The sequence below is a fragment of the Salmo trutta genome, chromosome 36 (genome assembly GCF_901001165.1).
Source record: "Salmo trutta chromosome 36, fSalTru1.1, whole genome shotgun sequence".
NCBI lineage: Eukaryota > Metazoa > Chordata > Actinopteri > Salmoniformes > Salmonidae > Salmo > Salmo trutta.
In genome coordinates, this window is record NC_042992.1 from 14,321,434 (window position 1) to 14,338,851 (window position 17,418).

Consider the following 17,418-nt stretch of genomic DNA (forward strand, 5'->3'; position numbering starts at 1 on the left):
GTTTTTATCGAATAAACCTTGGTCAATGGAAACCTGCCTCGTGTTGTTCGGAACCTACTGCCCGCAAGTTGTCAAGTTTGCCACTCCACACACGGTCCATTGATTGCCAAGGCCAGGGACCATGGCAAAGTCTCAGCTCACTCAACAAATAGCTGCAGATGACCATTTGCCTGTAGCTCTTATGGGAATGATCTGAATACCCCCTCTGACTTTAAATCTCATAGGGGGCTTGGACTAATGCACCTAAATGTGCGAAGTATGAGTTAAAAAATGGACACAATTGACATTTGGGTACAGGACTCATATCCTGACATTCTGGTTCTCTTGCAAACATGGTTAGATGGTTCTGACTCTGACAAAGACATTGAAGTAAATTATTGTATGTAACGTTCGGCGTCTGGTGACGAGGAAGCGGACCAAAACGCAGCTGGGAGCGAATACATGTTTATTCAACACACTAGAATTAAACATGTACACAAAAATCAAGGAAAAACTGCCAATACGTTACGTGCTCAAATAACGACACAACACCCCACAAACAGCGTGGGGAAAACAGCACTTAAATGTGATCCCAATCAGAGACAATTAGCGACAGCTGTCTCTGATTGGGAATCGACAGAACCCAACCTAGAATTTCCCACCTAGAGCCTACACAAGGCTAAAACGTAAACAAAACACAAACCAAGGAAAAATACCTAACATGACACACCCTGACCCAATATCCCCGAGTTCACCTGGTCAGGGCGTGACAGAACCCCCCCCCAACGGTGCGTACTCCCGGCGCACCAAACTTAAGTTTATTAGGGGGGGACCCGGGTGGGCGCCTCACCCTCGGTGGAGGCTCTGGCCCCGGGCGTGTTCTCTCCCCCGCCTTCACCTTAACCCTACCCCTCTGGCCCGGACTGGACCACTGTGGAGCGGCATGCTCAGGCTCCGGAGCGGAGCCGTCGACCGGAACAGGATTGGGCACCGGTGGACCGGACACGGGCCGTGCCGGACTGTGGACACGCACCGTGGGCTTGGTGCGGGGAACAGGAACGGGCCGGACAGGACTGTGGACACGCACCGTGGGCTTGGTGCGGGGAACAGGGACGGGCCGGACAGGACTGTGGACACGCACCGTGGGCTTGGTGCGGGGAACAGGTATTGGCCGGACAGGACTGGGGACACGCACCACTGACTTGGTGCGGGGAGCAGGGACGGGCCGGACAGGACTGTGGACATGCACCACTGGCTTGGTGCGGGGAGCAGGAATGGGCCGGACAGGACTGGGGACACGCACCACTGGCTTGGTGCGGGGAGCAGGGATGGGCCGGACAGGACTGTGGACACGCACCACTAACCTGGTGCGGGGAGCAGGAACGGGCTGGGCCGGAGGGCAGTCTGGCAGCTCGGGACATTCTGGGCAGTCTGGCAGTTCAGCGCAGTCTGACCACTCCGGCAGTTCAGGGCAGTCTGGCCACTCCGGCAGTTCAGCGCAGTCTGGCCACTCCGGCAGTTCAGCGCAGTCTGGCCACTCCGGCAGTTCAGCGCAGTCTGGCCACTCCGGCAGTTCAGCGCAGTCTGGCCACTCCGGCGACTGTTGACTGGCGGGCAGCTCCGACGACTGTTGACTGGCGGGCAGCTCCGACGACTGTTGACTGGCGGGCAGCTCCGACGACTGTTGACTGGCGGGCAGCTCCGACGACTGTTGACTGGCGGGCAGCTCCGACGACTGTTGACTGACGGGCAGCTCCGACGACTGTTGACTGACGGGCAGCTCCGACGACTGTTGACTGACGGGCAGCTCCGACGACTGTTGACTGACGGGCAGCTCCGACGACTGTTGACTGGCGGGCAGCTCCGACGACTGTTGACTGGCGGGCAGCTCCGACGACTGTTGACTGGCGGGCAGCTCCGACGACTGTTGACTGGCGGGCAGCTCCGACGACTGTTGACTGGCGGGCAGCTCCGACGACTGTTGACTGGCGGGCAGCTCCGACGACTGTTGACTGGCGGGCAGCTCCGACGACTGTTGACTGGCGAGACCCACCGGAGGCCTAGTCCTGGGAGGTGGCACAGGACGGACCAGGATGGGAAGACCCACTGGAGGCCTGGTCCGAGGAGGAGGCACAGGATAAACCGGGCTGTGGGGGAGCACTGGAGTTCTGGTACGGACACTCCTTACCCACACTCCAGGCTGAATGCCCACTTTGGCCCGGCACGGGCGGAGAGCAGGCATTGGGCGAACTGGACCCTCCCAGCGCTCTGGAGACACAGTGCGCAACGCCGGCGCAGGATAACCTGGACCGAGGAGGCGCACCGGAGACCAGACGCGCTGAGCTGGCACCATCCGCCCTGGCTCGATGCCTGCACTCGCATAGCACTTGCGGGGGGCTGGTATGTAGCGCAGCGGGCTTTGAACGCGCACTGGGGACACCGTGCGCTCCACAGCATAACACGGTGTCTTACCAGAGCCACGCTGCTTCCGGTAAGCACGGGGAGTTAGCTTAGGTCTACCACCTGACTCCGCCAATCTCCCCGTGTGCCCCCCCCAAAAAAAATTGTGGGGCTGCCTCCCGTGTCCGTTGCGCTCCCTCTCCTCATACCAGCGCCTCTGAGCTCTCGCCGCCTCGATCTCCCACTGCGGGCGGCGATAATCCCCAGCTTGAGCCCATGGTCCTTTCCCATCCAGGATTTCCTCCCAAGTCCATGACTCCAGATAGCCTTTCTCCTGGTGCCTCTCCTTGTGCTGCTCCTTGTCCTTGCCAGCCCTCCTCCGCTGCTTGGTCCGTTGTTGGTGGGGTGTTCTGTAACGTTCGGCGTCTGGTGACGAGGAAGCGGACCAAAACGCAGCTGGGAGCGAATACGTTTATTCAACACACTAGAATTAAACATGTACACAAAAATCAAGGAAAAACTGCCAATACATTACGTGCTCAAATAACGAGACAACACCCCACAAACAGCGTGGGGAAAACAGCACTTAAATGTGATCCCAATCAGAGACAATTAGCGACAGCTGTCTCTGATTGGGAATCGACAGAACCCAACATAGAATTTCCCACCTAGAGCCTACACAAGGCTAAAACGTAAACAAAACACAAACCAAGGAAAAATACCTAACATGACACACCCTGACCCAATATCCCCGAGTTCACCTGGTCAGGGCGTGACATTGTAATGTATTTAGATGTGACAGATTACAGAAAGGGGGAGGAGTGGCCATATGTAAAATCTAATTTCATGGCATCTCAATCTTTAAATATTTCTGTTCCTAAGAAATTTCAGCTCCTGGTTGTAGATGTGTCCATAAATCAGAATATAAATTTATTTGTTGCTGGGATTTACTGCCCCCCTACTGCCATGGTGGATGCTATTGGTGCCATATTGGAGTGTTTAACAACTTTTCTGTCCGCGAAGTTGGTCATTTTAGGGGATTTGACTCTGGATTGGCTATCTCCGGCCTCAGATCAATTTAAAAGTATATGCATTAATTTGAATCTGACTCAAGTGATCTGAAAACCCTCTTCATTCATTAATTTAATTATTCAAAAAAACAAATATTTGTCTAGTGGAGTATTTGCATATGATCTCAGTGATCATTGTCCCATAGTATGTATTAGAGCTGGTGTACTCAACTCTTACCCTACGAGGTCTGGAGTCTGCTGGTTTTCTGTTCTACCTGATAATGAATTGCACACACCTGGTGTCCCAGGTCTAACCTGATTAGAGGGGAACAATAAAAAAATCCAGTGGAACTGGTTTCGAGGTCCAGAGTTGAGTTTGAGGCATTAGAGTTACGAAACACCAAAACACTTATCTTCGTTTAAGAAAATACATTTTAAAATGTTTTCTGCTGAAGGGTTTTTACATTACATAGTCTGCTCTGATTTAGCCACGGTCTCTTGTATTTCTGACCCTGAGTTGGCTACAAAAAATGTCTAATCCATATTTATTCCTCTGGCAGATAAGCACGGCCCTTTTAAACAATTAACAGACAGAGATAGATTGAAGCCTTGGTTTTCTCCAAAGTTATCTGAGCTCATTCAGATGAGAAATCAGGCCTGGGACAAAGCAAGGAAAACTGACTCCGTAGTGGACTGGCAATCTTTCAGACAATTGAGGAACAGATGTACTATCTCCATTATAAAAGCTAAATCAAGCTACTTTTTAAGCTCCATCTCTGACTGTGCTGGTGATCCTTCTAAATGTTGGGAAACAGTAAATACACTGAAGCTTACAAATTCCTCATCTTCCCTGGCTCAGCAAGTTCTGTCTGACTCTGGCATCATAACTGAGATGAATGGGATAAGTTATGCTTTTAATCATCATTTTTATCTCGGCAGGCTTTTTATTTGAGAGAAACGGTGGTGTAGTTGACCCTGGTCAGTCAATCAACTGCTCTTCTCTCTGCCAGCCTCTAGCTGACTCCACAGTTAACCTGTCAACTTCAAGTGAATCTTTTGTTTATATTTCAACAATTTACTAGACAGACATTTTATTGATCAGCATTTGCAATAATGTGTATCCATATCCACTGGCACTGATATGGTTGATCCATTTTTGCTGCAGCTCTCTGCCCCCGATTGCTGAATCATTAACTCATATTTTTAACCTGACGATTATATCTGGTACTTTCCCCAAGGTTTGAAAGGCGGCCTGTGTGCTCCCCCTTCACAAAGGTGGTGACCCTTGTGACCTAAATAATTATTGGCCTATTTTTAAACTTTCTTGCCTAGCTAAAATATTATACTGATATTTAAACGATGCTTCCAGAGGCAGTTTGGAACTCTGTCGTGAGTGTTGCAACCCAGGTCAGCACTCGGCGGTCCCGTTCTGAGCTTGTGTGGCCTACCACTTTGCCGTCGTTGTTCTTAGAGGTTTCCACTTCAAAATAACAGCATTTACAGTTGACCGGGGCAGCTCTAGCAGGACAAAAAGTAATTGAACTGACTTGTTGGGAAGGTGGCATCCTATAAAAAGGTGCCACGTTGAAAGTCCCTGAGCTCTTCAGTAAGGCCATTCTACTGCCAATGTTTGTCTATGGAGATTACATGGCTGTGTGGTCAATTTTTTTCCCACCTGTCAGCAACAGGTGTGGCTGAAATAGCCAAATCCACTAATTTGACCATGTAGTGGTCAACTACTTTTGGCCATGTTGTGGATATGGCTCTGGTTTCTCCTGCTTGCCATCCTGTATGGAGCTCACACGCGCCCGGTATCCAAACTTGCATGTCTTGAGCGTTGCGGTCACAGGTCGAGTGTGTTGCTAGCTACCTAGTAAATATCAACAGTACTGCCACAGCAGCATGACATTTGTTTAACACTTGATTTAGCCTACATCATCAATATTCCGTCTGGTTGGCTCATATCCACAGCAAAGAGATGCAAAAAGACAGTTAATTGACAATTAGTAAAAGAGAATGGAAATCAATCAACAACGATCAGCTGACAGCACACACTCTTTTCCCGAGGTCAGTCATGTCTTTAGGAGTCACTAAGTAAATAGCTTGCTTACAATTTGTGACGATTATTGTGTTGTTGCAGAAATAAATAGGCCTATGCTATTTGTATTTTTTTTTTTTTCACTAGAGGCATTTGGTATGTTATGAATTTTGAGATATTTTGAAAATAATTATCAAGCGGGGAGGGGAGTGCCCATTTTTCATTTTGAGCACCTGCCCACTGAAAGGTCTGAGCACCTGCCCACTGAAAGGTCTGGGCACGGCCCTGACTATAGAGGTGCACTAAACTAAATGACAGTTCCAATGCACCGTCTTCCAATGCAACGTGACAAATCCTGATTTGACAGTTGGATACTACAGTAGATGACAGTATAACATCAAGGAGCCTCCAGGCTACCAGGTAAATGCATTATTCATTCATCAACTTAAATTACTGTTTCACTACTTCCAGAATAAGTTATTTATAAGTGGAGTGGACTGCTGAATTGAACGTGCAGTATAATTCTGTTCTTCATACTACAAGTCAGGACGGTCACAATTTGAAATAGGGTTCTTATTGACCAACTTAGTTTTATTTTGTAGTACAGTACTGTTAAGTTAGTTCAAACATGTTGAATTGGGTATGGAGGCCAACAGACAAATCACAGTTATGGAAGCCATTGCCAAGGTTACCACAACTACAATGCTAAAATAAAAGCAAAAAGCAAGAACCTAATTTACAACAACTTATGGTGCCACACCATACCAAAAATGTAAAGCCTTTTTTCATATTTTATTCATACATTTTCCAGGAAGAGTTTTGTTTAATGATGAGACAAAACAGATTATCTATAGGTAGGTATGACTTACACATCAAATTAAAATACATAATGAATCAGCTTAAAATGAAAAGGAAATCTGTCTGTCTCGTCTTTCGGTGTCTTCCTCAGAACCACACCTTTCTTCCTTCATTAACGATTATCATGACATTTCTCAATCATGTGGCACCGCCTGTGTGAAGTCAATCTACACCAGCACCGGCAGACTCATTTGATTTGACTAGCCAGGGTTTGATTAAATCCATCCATTTGATGGGAGTGGTTGTTGTTAAAGGGGTTTGTTGAAGACAAGAAGGCACAGCAGTCGAGCCTTGAGGGAACAACTCACGGCTGAGAGGAGATGGATATATCCTATCTGGAATGACAATTTTGCAATTTTAGGGAAGTGTGGTGGATCTTTTCTTTTCAGCACTAGCAATAAATAGAAAGAGTTTTGGACGGTTAAAGTAGTGGAAAGAGGGGGAAGGGATTGGGGCCTGATATCCGTGTGAGATTGACAAAACTATTTTGTATTTCTCTCTTCCTCCCCTCTCCATATCCCCTGCACATCATGGGTTTGGTCAAAATGGTGGATTGTTCACATCACTGTAGACAGAAATGCAACATATAGACAGGAAACAAATGTGTCATAACAGCTCTATGCAATGCAGTGAATGCATTTCAATCTGCCACACTCTGAACTCTCATCTCATTGAATAAACCCCTCAGATTTATTAGAGAGGAAGATGGATGAGTGAATCTTGTAGGGTAAAGCATCTCTGTTTAAGAGAGGGTGCCTTTCGCACCCCTCTGTTGAGGAGATGGTCTGGTCAGTCTGGTTCTGCTGGTCAGAGCTCTGTGGATGAGGCTAAGAACAGGGGATATGGGGTGGGGGGGCATGATCTGACAGGCGGCTGCGGTGGATGTTTAGAATGGTACATATCCTGACCGGGTCTCATCTGTGTCGGTTTGGGACTGTTCATTTCACTTCTTGGTTCTCTGTAGACAGTATGTGTGTGTGTTTATCCCTTGCTACCCAGAGCTGGATAGTGTGTATTCGTGTGTCTGTATCGACGTATGCTTATATACGTAACTGTGTGTGTGTGTGTGTGTGAGTGTGTCTTTATGAGGGCTGAGAGCCCAGCAGTCTCTCGATGGCAGCGTTGACATCTCCTCCTGTAGCGATGAGGGCCTGCAGGTTGGCCTCTCGGTTGATGAAGCCCATAGCACCCAGCTGCTCTAGCTGCTGCTGGAACTGCACCTCTGGCGTCTGGCTCTGTAGGGGGGACCAGTCACAATCACTCAATCAAATCAGTCAACCAATCATCAACTAATCAATCAAACAGTAAAACAGAATGAGGGAAGACAGGATGTGTGTGGTATGTACCGAGGCATTCCCTCCTGCGAACATTTGGAGCATCTGCTGCATCATCAGCTGCTGGGCAGGGTTTGTCCCGGCGCTCGGCGATGAGGCGGGGTTCTCTGAAGCCACACCCCCTCCTACGGACAGGGGGGTTGGGGGAATTCCACCTGGTAATCCACCTACTAGCCCCCCTGGTAGACCACCTGGCAGCCCACCCGGTGCCAAACTGGGAGACACAAAGCGGTTAGTACAGATCCAGAAAACATATTGCCTAACAGAGGATTTAGGCTTCTACCCAAAGTGTGTGTCAGTGTGTCTCTTTGTCAGCGGAGGCTGCTGAGGGGAGGACGGCTCCCAATAATGGCTGGAACAGAGCGTTTGTTGTATTTGATACCATTCCGCTCCAGCCATTACCACGAGCCCATCCTCCCCAATTAAGGTGCCACCGACCTCCTGTGGTGTGTGTGTGTGTGTGTATATATGTCAGTGTGAGCATCAGTGTGTGTGTACCTGGGCATGAGTCCCGGTGCCTCTGTCTGCAGCGTCTGTAGGCCCTGTTGTATCTGGAGGAGAGCCTGCATGGCTCGGGGGTTGGTCATGACAGAGAGCGCCTCTGGGTTCTGCATCTAAACAACATCAGTCACAATCAAACTAACAATTAATCAATTAACATTCTGAAACAAATCGTCCAGTTCAGACTCAATCAATTCAATCAAGTCCTTGGGACAGTTTCAGCTCTCTGTTTGATATACGTGTGTGTGTGTGTGTGTGTGTGTGTGTGTGTGTGTGTGTGTGTGTATACCTGCTGCAGGAAGACAGGCAGCTGGCTCCTGAACTGTTCCTGCAGTTGGGGGTTTCCAGCAAACAGGGGATTATTCATCAACACCTGCGAGAGACACAGAAGGTGAGAGAAGATCAGGGTCCTGTCGTTCACCAGCTGCAACCTGCTGCTTCCCCAGTGGGGAGGTTGCTCACCCTCTTCCTCACATCGGTCTATCTATATGGAGATAGGTAAAGCACTGCCAGCTGGACCTGTTCTAAATACCACGAGGTACAGCACTGCCAGCTGGACCTGTTCTAGATACCTCGAGGTACAGCACTGCCAGCTGGACCTGTTCTAGATACCTCGAGGTAAAGCACTGCCAGCTGGACCTGTTCTAAATACCACGAGGTACAGCACTGCCAGCTGGACCTGTTCTAGATACCTCGAGGTACAGCACTGCCAGCCAGCTAGACCTGTTCTAAGATACCTCGAGGTACAGCACTGCCAGCCAGCTAGACCTGTTCTAGATACCTCGAGGTACAGCACTGCCAGCCAGCTAGACCTGTTCTAGATACCTCGAGGTACAGCACTGCCAGCCAGCTAGACCTGTTCTAGATACCTCGAGGTACAGCACTGCCAGCTGGACCTGTTCTAAATACCACGAGGTAAAGCACTGCCAGCTGGACCTGTTCTAGATACCTCGAGGTACAGCACTGCCAGCTGGACCTGTTCTAGATACCTCGAGGTAAAGCACTGCCAGCTAGCTGGAACTGTTCTAGATACCTCGAGGTACAGCACTGCCAGCCAGCTGGACCTGTTCTAGATACCTCAAGGTACAGTACTGCCAGCCAGCTGGACCTGTTCTAGATACCTCGAGGTACAGCACTGCCAGCCAGCTGGACCTGTTCTAGATACCTCGAGGTACAGCACTGCCAGCCAGCTGGACCTGTTCTAGATACCTCGAGGTACAGCACTGCCAGCCAGCTGGACCTGTTCTAGATACCTCGAGGTACAGCACTGCCAGCCAGCTGGACCTGTTCTAGATACCTCGAGGTACAGTACTGCCAGCCAGCTGGACCTGTTCTAGATACCTCGAGGTACAGCACTGCCAGCCAGCTGGACCTGTTCTAGATACCTCGAGGTACAGCACTGCCAGCCAGCTGGACCTGTTCTAGATACCTCGAGGTACAGCACTGCCAGCCAGCTGGACCTGTTCTAGATACCTCAAGGTACAGTACTGCCAGCCAGCTGGACCTGTTCTAGATACCTCGAGGTACAGCACTGCCAGCTGGACATGTTCTGTACAGCTGCCAATGAATTACAGACAACTCATTCCCATCGATTCCTATGGATCCCCCTGCGTTCAGATTATGTGTCCCAAATGTCACCCTATTCCCTTTATAGTGCACTACTTTTAACCATGGCCCCTATGGGTAGTAGTGCACTATAAAGGGAATAGGGTGCCATATGACACACTTAAAGTGACTTTATGAACCATGATAACCCCCACTACTCTGTTGCTACAGACCTGGGAGGCCATGTCTGGGTTCTGGGCCAGAGACTGCATCATACTGCGCATGTAGGGAGCAGACAGCATGTTCTGCATCAGCTGGGGGTTCTCTGAAATCTGCTGCATCAGACTCTGCATGCCTGGACTGCTGAACATGCCTGGGACACACACACACACACACACACACACACACACACACACACACACACACACACACACACACACGTTGATGGAGGGTGGGTAGGTGCCGTTGTGTGTGTGCGTGCGCTTACAAACCCCAACTTGACATACAGAGCATTCGGAAAGTATTCAGACCCCCTTGACTTTTCCCACAATCTGTTAGGATACAGCCTTATTCTAAAATTGATTAAATAAAAACAAATCCTCATCAATCTACACACAATACCCCATAATGACAAAGCGAAAACAGGTTCAGACATTTTAGCAAATGTATTAAAAATAAAACAGAAATACCTTGTTTACATAAGTATTCAGACCCTTTGCTATGAGACTCAAAACTGAGCTCATGTGCATCCTGTTTCCATTGACCATCCTTGAGATGTTTCTACAACTTGGAGTCTGTGGTAAGTTAAATTGATTGGACATGATTTGGAAAGGCACACTACCAATTTCTGCAGCATTGAAGGTCCCCAAGAACACATTGGCGTCCATCATTCTTAAATGGAAGAAGTTTGGAACCACCAAGACTCTTCCTAGAGCTGGCCGCCCTGACAAACTGAGCAATCGGGGGAGAAGGGCCTTGGTCAGGGAGGTGACCAAGAACCCGATGGTCACTCTGACAGAGCTCCAGAGTTCCTCTGTGGAGATGGGAGAACCTTCCAGAAGGACAACCATCACTGCAACACTCCACCAATCAGACCTATATGGTAGAGTGGCCAGACAAAGCCACTCAGTAAAAGGCACATGACAGCCCGCTTGGAGTTTGCTAAAAGGCAACTAAAGGACTCTCAGACCATGAGAAACAAGATTCTCTGGTCAGATAAAACCAAGATTGAACTCTTTGGCCTGAATGTCAAACGTCACGTCTAAGGGAAACCTGGCACCATCCCTACGGCGAAGCATGGTGGTGGCAGCATCATGCTGTGGGGATTTTTTTTCCAGAGGCAGGGACTGGGAGACTAGTCAGGATCAAGCGAAAGATAACTGAGCAAAGTAGAGAGAGATTCTTGATGAACAGCGCTATGGAGCAGGTTAAGACCTCAGACTGGGACGAAGATTCACCTTCCAACAGGACAACGACCCTAAGCACACAGCCAAGACAACGCAGGAGTGGCTTCGGTCTCTGAATGTCCTTGAGTGGCACAGCCAGAGCCTGGACATGAACCGGATTGAACATCTCTGGAGACCTGAAAATAGCTGTGCAGCGACGCTCCCCATCCAACCTGACAGAGCTTGAGAGGATCTGCAGAGAAGAATGGGAGAAACTCCCCAAATACAAGTGTGCCAAGCTTGAAGAAGACTTGAGGCTGTAATGGCTGCCAAAGGTGCTTTAACAAAGTAAAGTGTCTGAATACTTACGCAAATGTGATATTTCCGTTTTTAATTTTAATACATTTTCAAAAATGTCTACACTTGTTTTTTTTCTTTGTCACTGTGGGGTATTTGTCATTATGGGGTATTGAGGAAAAATATATATTTAATCAATTTTATAATAAGGCTGTTACGTAACAAAATGTGGAAAAACTCAAGGGGTCTAAGTACTTTCTGAATGCACTCTATGTATGGGTGTCATGAATTGATAAGTATGTATTTAGGAATTCACGTCCACATGTGATATTACAGTATGTGAAGCTGTAGTAAATCAACTGAATGCTGTCACTTCAACAGGAAGTCAGTCTATGTATTACCGTACCATTTCCCAGACTGGCAGAGTTGACACCCAGAGGGTTGGAGACACTGGGGTTGGTGCTGCCAGTGGTAGAAGAGCCTGTGGTGCCCGTGCCCCCTCCACCCTCAGAGGGGTTGGTGGAGCTGGGGGGGCCCCATGGGTTGGGCAGTGGTTCCCGGTTCTCTGTCCTCGACGGCTGCACCCCCCCATCAGAGTTGCCCCCCAGGGCGGAGAAAGGGTTGTTTCCAAACTGGGAGAGAGGAGAGAAATAAGTCATTAATCAACTTGTTATATACCAATGGAGTTTAAGTTCAGCACTCTCCATGGGATAGCTTAGAGTTTGTATCTGAGGCTGAAAAACCTTAAAATTCAAAATCAGGGTTTCACCCATTTTTTAAAACTTAGTCGTGATGTCAATTCATTTGAATTAAATGTCATCAGTGGGTACCTGGTCTCGTGCGGCGCTGAACATGGGTTCCTGGATGTCTGTGTACATCCTTCGCAGGGCATTGTAGCCCCCCGGGATGCTCTCCAGGTTGCTAAGCGCCCGGTCCTGGTTACGCATCATCTCCTGCATCATAGCAGGGTTCCTGGCCAGCTCCATGGTCTGAGGAGAAGGGAACAGGAAGGGGTTGACAGGAATTGTTCAGCTAGGCTGGGTTCTGGGGTACAGGGACTCAAGAGGGTTAAGGAAGACCCAAACATCCTTCCCAGAGACAGATAAGGCTAAGCCTTATTCTGGACAAAAATTATTTAACATTTTCTCAATTGAGCTTTCTTTTTAGTCCAGAACTAAACTTAATCTGTGTCTGAGAAACCTATTTCTTTAAATAATTTAGAATGCAGCTAAATGTAACGATGCCTCTCAAAAAGCAGTCGACTTCACACAGTTAAAAAATAAATTAAAAAAACAGCAGTTTCTACATTGTTAGCCTAATCTAACTTCTGTGTACACTCCAGCCAATCCCAACCTGTCAGCAACACAGTACACTCCAGCCAATCCCAACCTGTCAGTAACACAGTACACTCCAGCCAATCCCAACCCGTCATTAACACAGTACACTCCAGCCAATCCCAACCTGTCAGCAACACAGTACACTCCAGCCAATCCCAACCTGTCAGCAACACAGTACACTCCAGCCAATCCCAACCTGTCAGTAACACAGTACACTCCAGCCAATCCCAACCTGTCATTAACACAGTACACTCCAGCCAATCCCAACCTGTCAGCAACACAGTACACTCCAGCCAATCCCAACCCATCATTAACACAGTACACTCCAGCCAATCCCAACCTGTCTGTAACACAGTACACTCCAGCCAATCCCAACCTGTCAGCAACACAGTACACTCCAGCCAATCCCAACCTGTCAGCAACACAGTACACTCCAGCCAATCCCAACCTGTCAGTAACACAGTACACTCCAGCCAATCCCAACCTGTCTGTTACACAGTACACTCCAGCCAATCCCAACCCGTCATTAACACAGTACACTCCAGCCAATCCCAACCTGTCAGTAACACAGTACACTCCAGCTAATCCCAACCTGTCATTAACACAGTACACTCCAGCCAATCCCAACCTGTCTGTTACACAGTACACTCCAGCCAATCCCAACCTGTCTGTTACACAGTACACTCCAGCCAATCCCAACCCGTCAGCAACACAGTACACTCCAGCCAATCCCAACCTGTCTGTTACACAGTACACTCCAGCCAATCCCAACCCGTCAGCAACACAGTACACTCCAGCCAATCCCAACCTGTCTGTTACACAGTACACTTCAGCCAATCCCAACCCGTCAGTGATCCTGTACACTCCAGCCAATCCCAACCCGTCATTAACACAGTACACTCCAGCCAATCCCAACCCATCATTAACACAGTACACTCCAGCCAATCCCAACCTGTCTGTTACACAGTACACTCCAGCCAATCCCAACCCGTCATTAACACAGTACACTCCAGCCAATCCCAACCCGTCATTAACACAGTACACTCCAGCCAATCCCAACCCGTCAGTAACACAGTACATGGATTGCAATGCAATCGTCGTCCAAAAGGGTTGATTACCGATTGATTAGGGCCAATTTCAAGTTTTCATAACAATCTGCCATGCCGATTAGTTGGTCAACCTCTAATCTCTATTGCACTCCACACTGCCCTTTTCCCACCTGGACAAAAGGAACACCTATGTGAGAATTCTATACATTGACTATAGCTCAGCGTTCAACACCATAGTGCCCTGAAAGCTCATCAATAAGCTAAGGACCATGGGACTAAACACCTCCCTCTGCAACTGGATCCTGGACTTCCTGACGGGCCGCCCCCAGGTGGTAAGGGTAGGTAACAACATATCTGCCACGCTGATCCTCAACACAGGGGCCACGCTGATCCTCAACACAGAGGACCCTCAGGGGTACGTGCTCAGTCCCCTCCTGTACTCCCTGTTTACTCATGACTGCACGGCCAGGCACGACTCCAACACCATCATTAAGTTTACCGATGACACAACAGTGGTAGGCCTGATCAACGACGAGACAGCCTATAGGGAGGAGATCAGAGACCTGGCCGTGTGGTGCCAGGACAACATCCTCTCCCTCAATGTGATCAAGACAAAAGAGATGATTGTGGATTATAGGAAAAAGAGGACCGAGCACGCCCCCATTCTCATCGACGGGGCTGCAGTGGAGCAGGTTGAGAGCTTCAAGTTCCTTGGTGTCCACATCACCAACAAACTAACATGGTCCAAGCACACCAAGACAGTCGTGAAGCGGGCCCGACAAAACCTGTTAGTTGGTGATGTGACGACCTCCGACCGCAAGGCACTACAGAGGGTTGTGAGAACGGCCCAGTGCATCACTGGGGCCAAGCTTCCTGCCATCCAGGACCTCTATACCAGGCAGTGTCAGAGAAAGACCCTAAAAAAAGGCCCTAAAGACTCCAGCCACTCTAGTCAGACTGTTCTCTCTGCTACCGCACTGCAAGTGGTACCGGAGCATCAAGTCTAGGTCCAAGAGGCTTCTAAACAGCTTCTAGCCCCAAGCCATGACTCCTGAACATCTAATCAAATGGCTACCCAGACTACTTGCATTGCCTGCCCCGCCCCCCCTCTTTTACACCGCTGCTAGTCTCTGTTGTTATCATCTATGCATAGTCACTTTAATAACTCTACCTACATGTACATATTACCTTAACTAACCAGTGCCCCTGCACATTGACTTTGTACTGGCACCCCCCTGTATATAGTCTTGCTATTGTTATTTTAATGCTGCTGTTTCATTGTTACTTTTATTTCTTATCTGTATTTTTTTAAACTGCATTGGTGGTTAGGGGCTCGTATGTAAGCATTTCACTGTAAGGTCCCTCACCTGTCTCATAAGCTCAGGGTTGTTGAGCATGTGGGAGATCTCGGGGTTGCGCTCCATCAGCTGCTGCATCTGAGGGTTGGCCACAATCATCTGCCTCATCAGGTCTGGGTTGGACATCATGTTCTGCACCAGGGGGTTCTCCATGATCTGAGACAGCATCTCTGGGTTGGACATCAGCTGGCTCTGCATTTGCTGCTGCAGCTCCATGAAGTTAGCTGAGCCCATGCCCATGCTGCTCAGACTGGACAGGTCACCAAACCCGGCTAGGAGGGAGGGAAAGGGGCATGGTCAGAGGGCATGATGGTGATAGTAACGACCTTTGGAAATTGTTGTCGGATGTCTTTTTCAGTATAAACTGTTGGGTGTGTGTGAGGGGGTGGATAGATAAGATTAGAAGTGTGTACTTATTTAGCTTTGTAAACTCACTCAGTATGTTGGGGGTCTGTGGGGGTGCCGAGGCCGGGCCTCCAGTGGACCCTACTGTGGAGGAGTGGGCTGCAGAACTGGGGCCCGAGGAGCTGCCACTACTGCTGCCCACCTGGGAGGTGCAGGAGGTGGAGGAACTAGCGCCATCTCCTGCCCTGGAGGGACAATGCACTGATCAGTTATTTTTCCATATTCACATTAAAACTACAATATGCAATATGAATTTGGCGACCCGACCAAATTCACATAGAAATGTCAGTTATAGATCTGTCGGCTCAAACTAGTAATCCTATTCTGCAAAAACACGTGACCGCCCACTTTAATGCATACTAACCAGTTGCGTCACCGAAAGCTATTCGGCGATGCAAGTGGAGACACTAGATATAGCCTATTCACCTATTCAAAAGTTGACCAAGCAATTGCTTTTCCAATTCCAATTCTCATGTTCCCTTTCTGCCAAATGTCAGAAGAAGACGACAGTATCCAACTAAAACACAATATCCATTTTGCATCATCTTACTTGTGTGCCGTCTTTATGACCAGGTGTACTGTCAGGCCGTCCTTGATGCCGTGTTGGTTGAGCGAGTCCCCGTCCTTCAGGATCTTCCCTGCAAAGATCAGAACCAACTGATCCTGCTTGGCTTTGAACCTCCGCGAGATCTCCTCCTTAAACTGGGAAAGGAGAAAGATATACATTTATAGAGAGAGGAGGGATGGACAGCAAGAGAAAGAGGGCGGCAGATGAGGGAAGAAAGGGAAACAAAGAGATGTAGTCAAACAAATCTCAATTAACTGATTTTAATTCTAAAGCCTTGTTTCTGGGTAAATTCCCATTGCTTATCTCTGGGTAAAAGCTCATTGTTTATCCTTTTACAGGAATCATACTACCCGATCACAAATACCAAATCACTCTTAGTGTTGTTCCTCCAGTGAGCAACAAGAATACTACATATATGAGAAGCACATTAAACAGGAGTAAAATAAGCTGTAGGCCATTTAGCTGTTCAGGATATCAATCAGGACTGGAGTGACAGGACAGGAAGAAAAGAGACCTTAGCTGACAGATTCATAACACATCAGCTTGAATGTAACAGGGGGTGTGTATGGGAGAGATGATTCACATGGACAGAAATCTAAAGTCCAGTAACTGATATTCAGAACAATGAGGTGCCGTTACATTCTGAAGAAGAAGACTGTTTATAGAGTACCAAGGACAGCACAAAGTTGTTTCTGGAGAAACAGCTAAGAAACTAGATAGCTAGCATTTAGCTAACAACTGACCTAGTTTGCTAACTACTTAGTTAAAATATAGTTTTTTTTATGACTAACATACAGAAGTCACACGACACATTGCCTTGACTGTGCAGGGAATCAGCTGTCATTTGTTGAGTTGGAAAGCCGGTTAGCTAGCTAGGCTACATAAAACAGCTAAGCACCTAACAATATGGAGGACTAGAGTAGTTGAGAGTCGTATCATAAAGTTAGTGAATAGTTTGTTAAGTAAATAGTTATAAAATATCGCTACACCGTCCAATTCTGAAATGTTAGCTAACTAACTACACTAACAACATGTTTAACTATACATACACAGCCTGTCACAGGCTAACCAATGCAAGTGGGCTGGGGCATGATGATGATGTAGCATAGCAGCTAACGTTTGTGGCCGCTCGCTAGCAAGCTGCGGATTAACAAAATGAACGAACCTGAGTGACCGAGGCATCTTCCGAGATGGCGATTTCTTCCTTATCTTTCGGGGTTTTGACTGTAACCTTAATAATAGATCCCTCCGAAGATACCGTTGTATTATTGTTGTTATTAACAGGATCTTCACCGCCGTTATCCTCCATGTTTACTCCTACGATAGAATCGCTCAGATTTGGCGTCCAATTCCG

The 17,418-nt window shown here is 48.2% G+C and overlaps 1 protein-coding gene across 1 annotated transcript; it reads right to left on the minus strand.

The window, feature by feature from the left end:
- Positions 1 to 5,992: 5,992 nt before the first annotated feature.
- Positions 5,993 to 17,373, minus strand: LOC115175490 (ubiquilin-4). The gene is made up of 11 exons (XM_029734745.1): positions 17,230 to 17,373; positions 16,047 to 16,198; positions 15,527 to 15,681; positions 15,101 to 15,363; positions 12,178 to 12,336; positions 11,754 to 11,979; positions 9,899 to 10,038; positions 8,410 to 8,493; positions 8,118 to 8,233; positions 7,632 to 7,833; positions 5,993 to 7,520 (listed from the first exon to the last, which is right to left on the minus strand). The coding sequence occupies exons 1-11, from the start codon at positions 17,371 to 17,373 to the stop codon at positions 7,368 to 7,370; spliced, it is 1,794 nt and encodes a 597-aa protein (XP_029590605.1). The 3' UTR covers positions 5,993 to 7,367.
- Positions 17,374 to 17,418: the final 45 nt, after the last annotated feature.

Excerpts from the sequence above, each read along its gene's own strand:
- LOC115175490 (XM_029734745.1), bottom strand. The coding sequence starts at position 17,373 with ATGGAGGATAACGGCGGTGAAGATCCTGTTAATAACAACAATAATACA. Across the intron at positions 11,980-12,177 it reads TCAGCGCCGCACGAGACCAG|TTTGGAAACAACCCTTTCTC; the intron begins GTACCCACTGAT and ends CCTCTCTCCCAG. Across the intron at positions 7,834-8,117 it reads GCACCGGGACTCATGCCCAG|TTTGGCACCGGGTGGGCTGC; the intron begins GTACACACACAC and ends TGTGTCTCCCAG.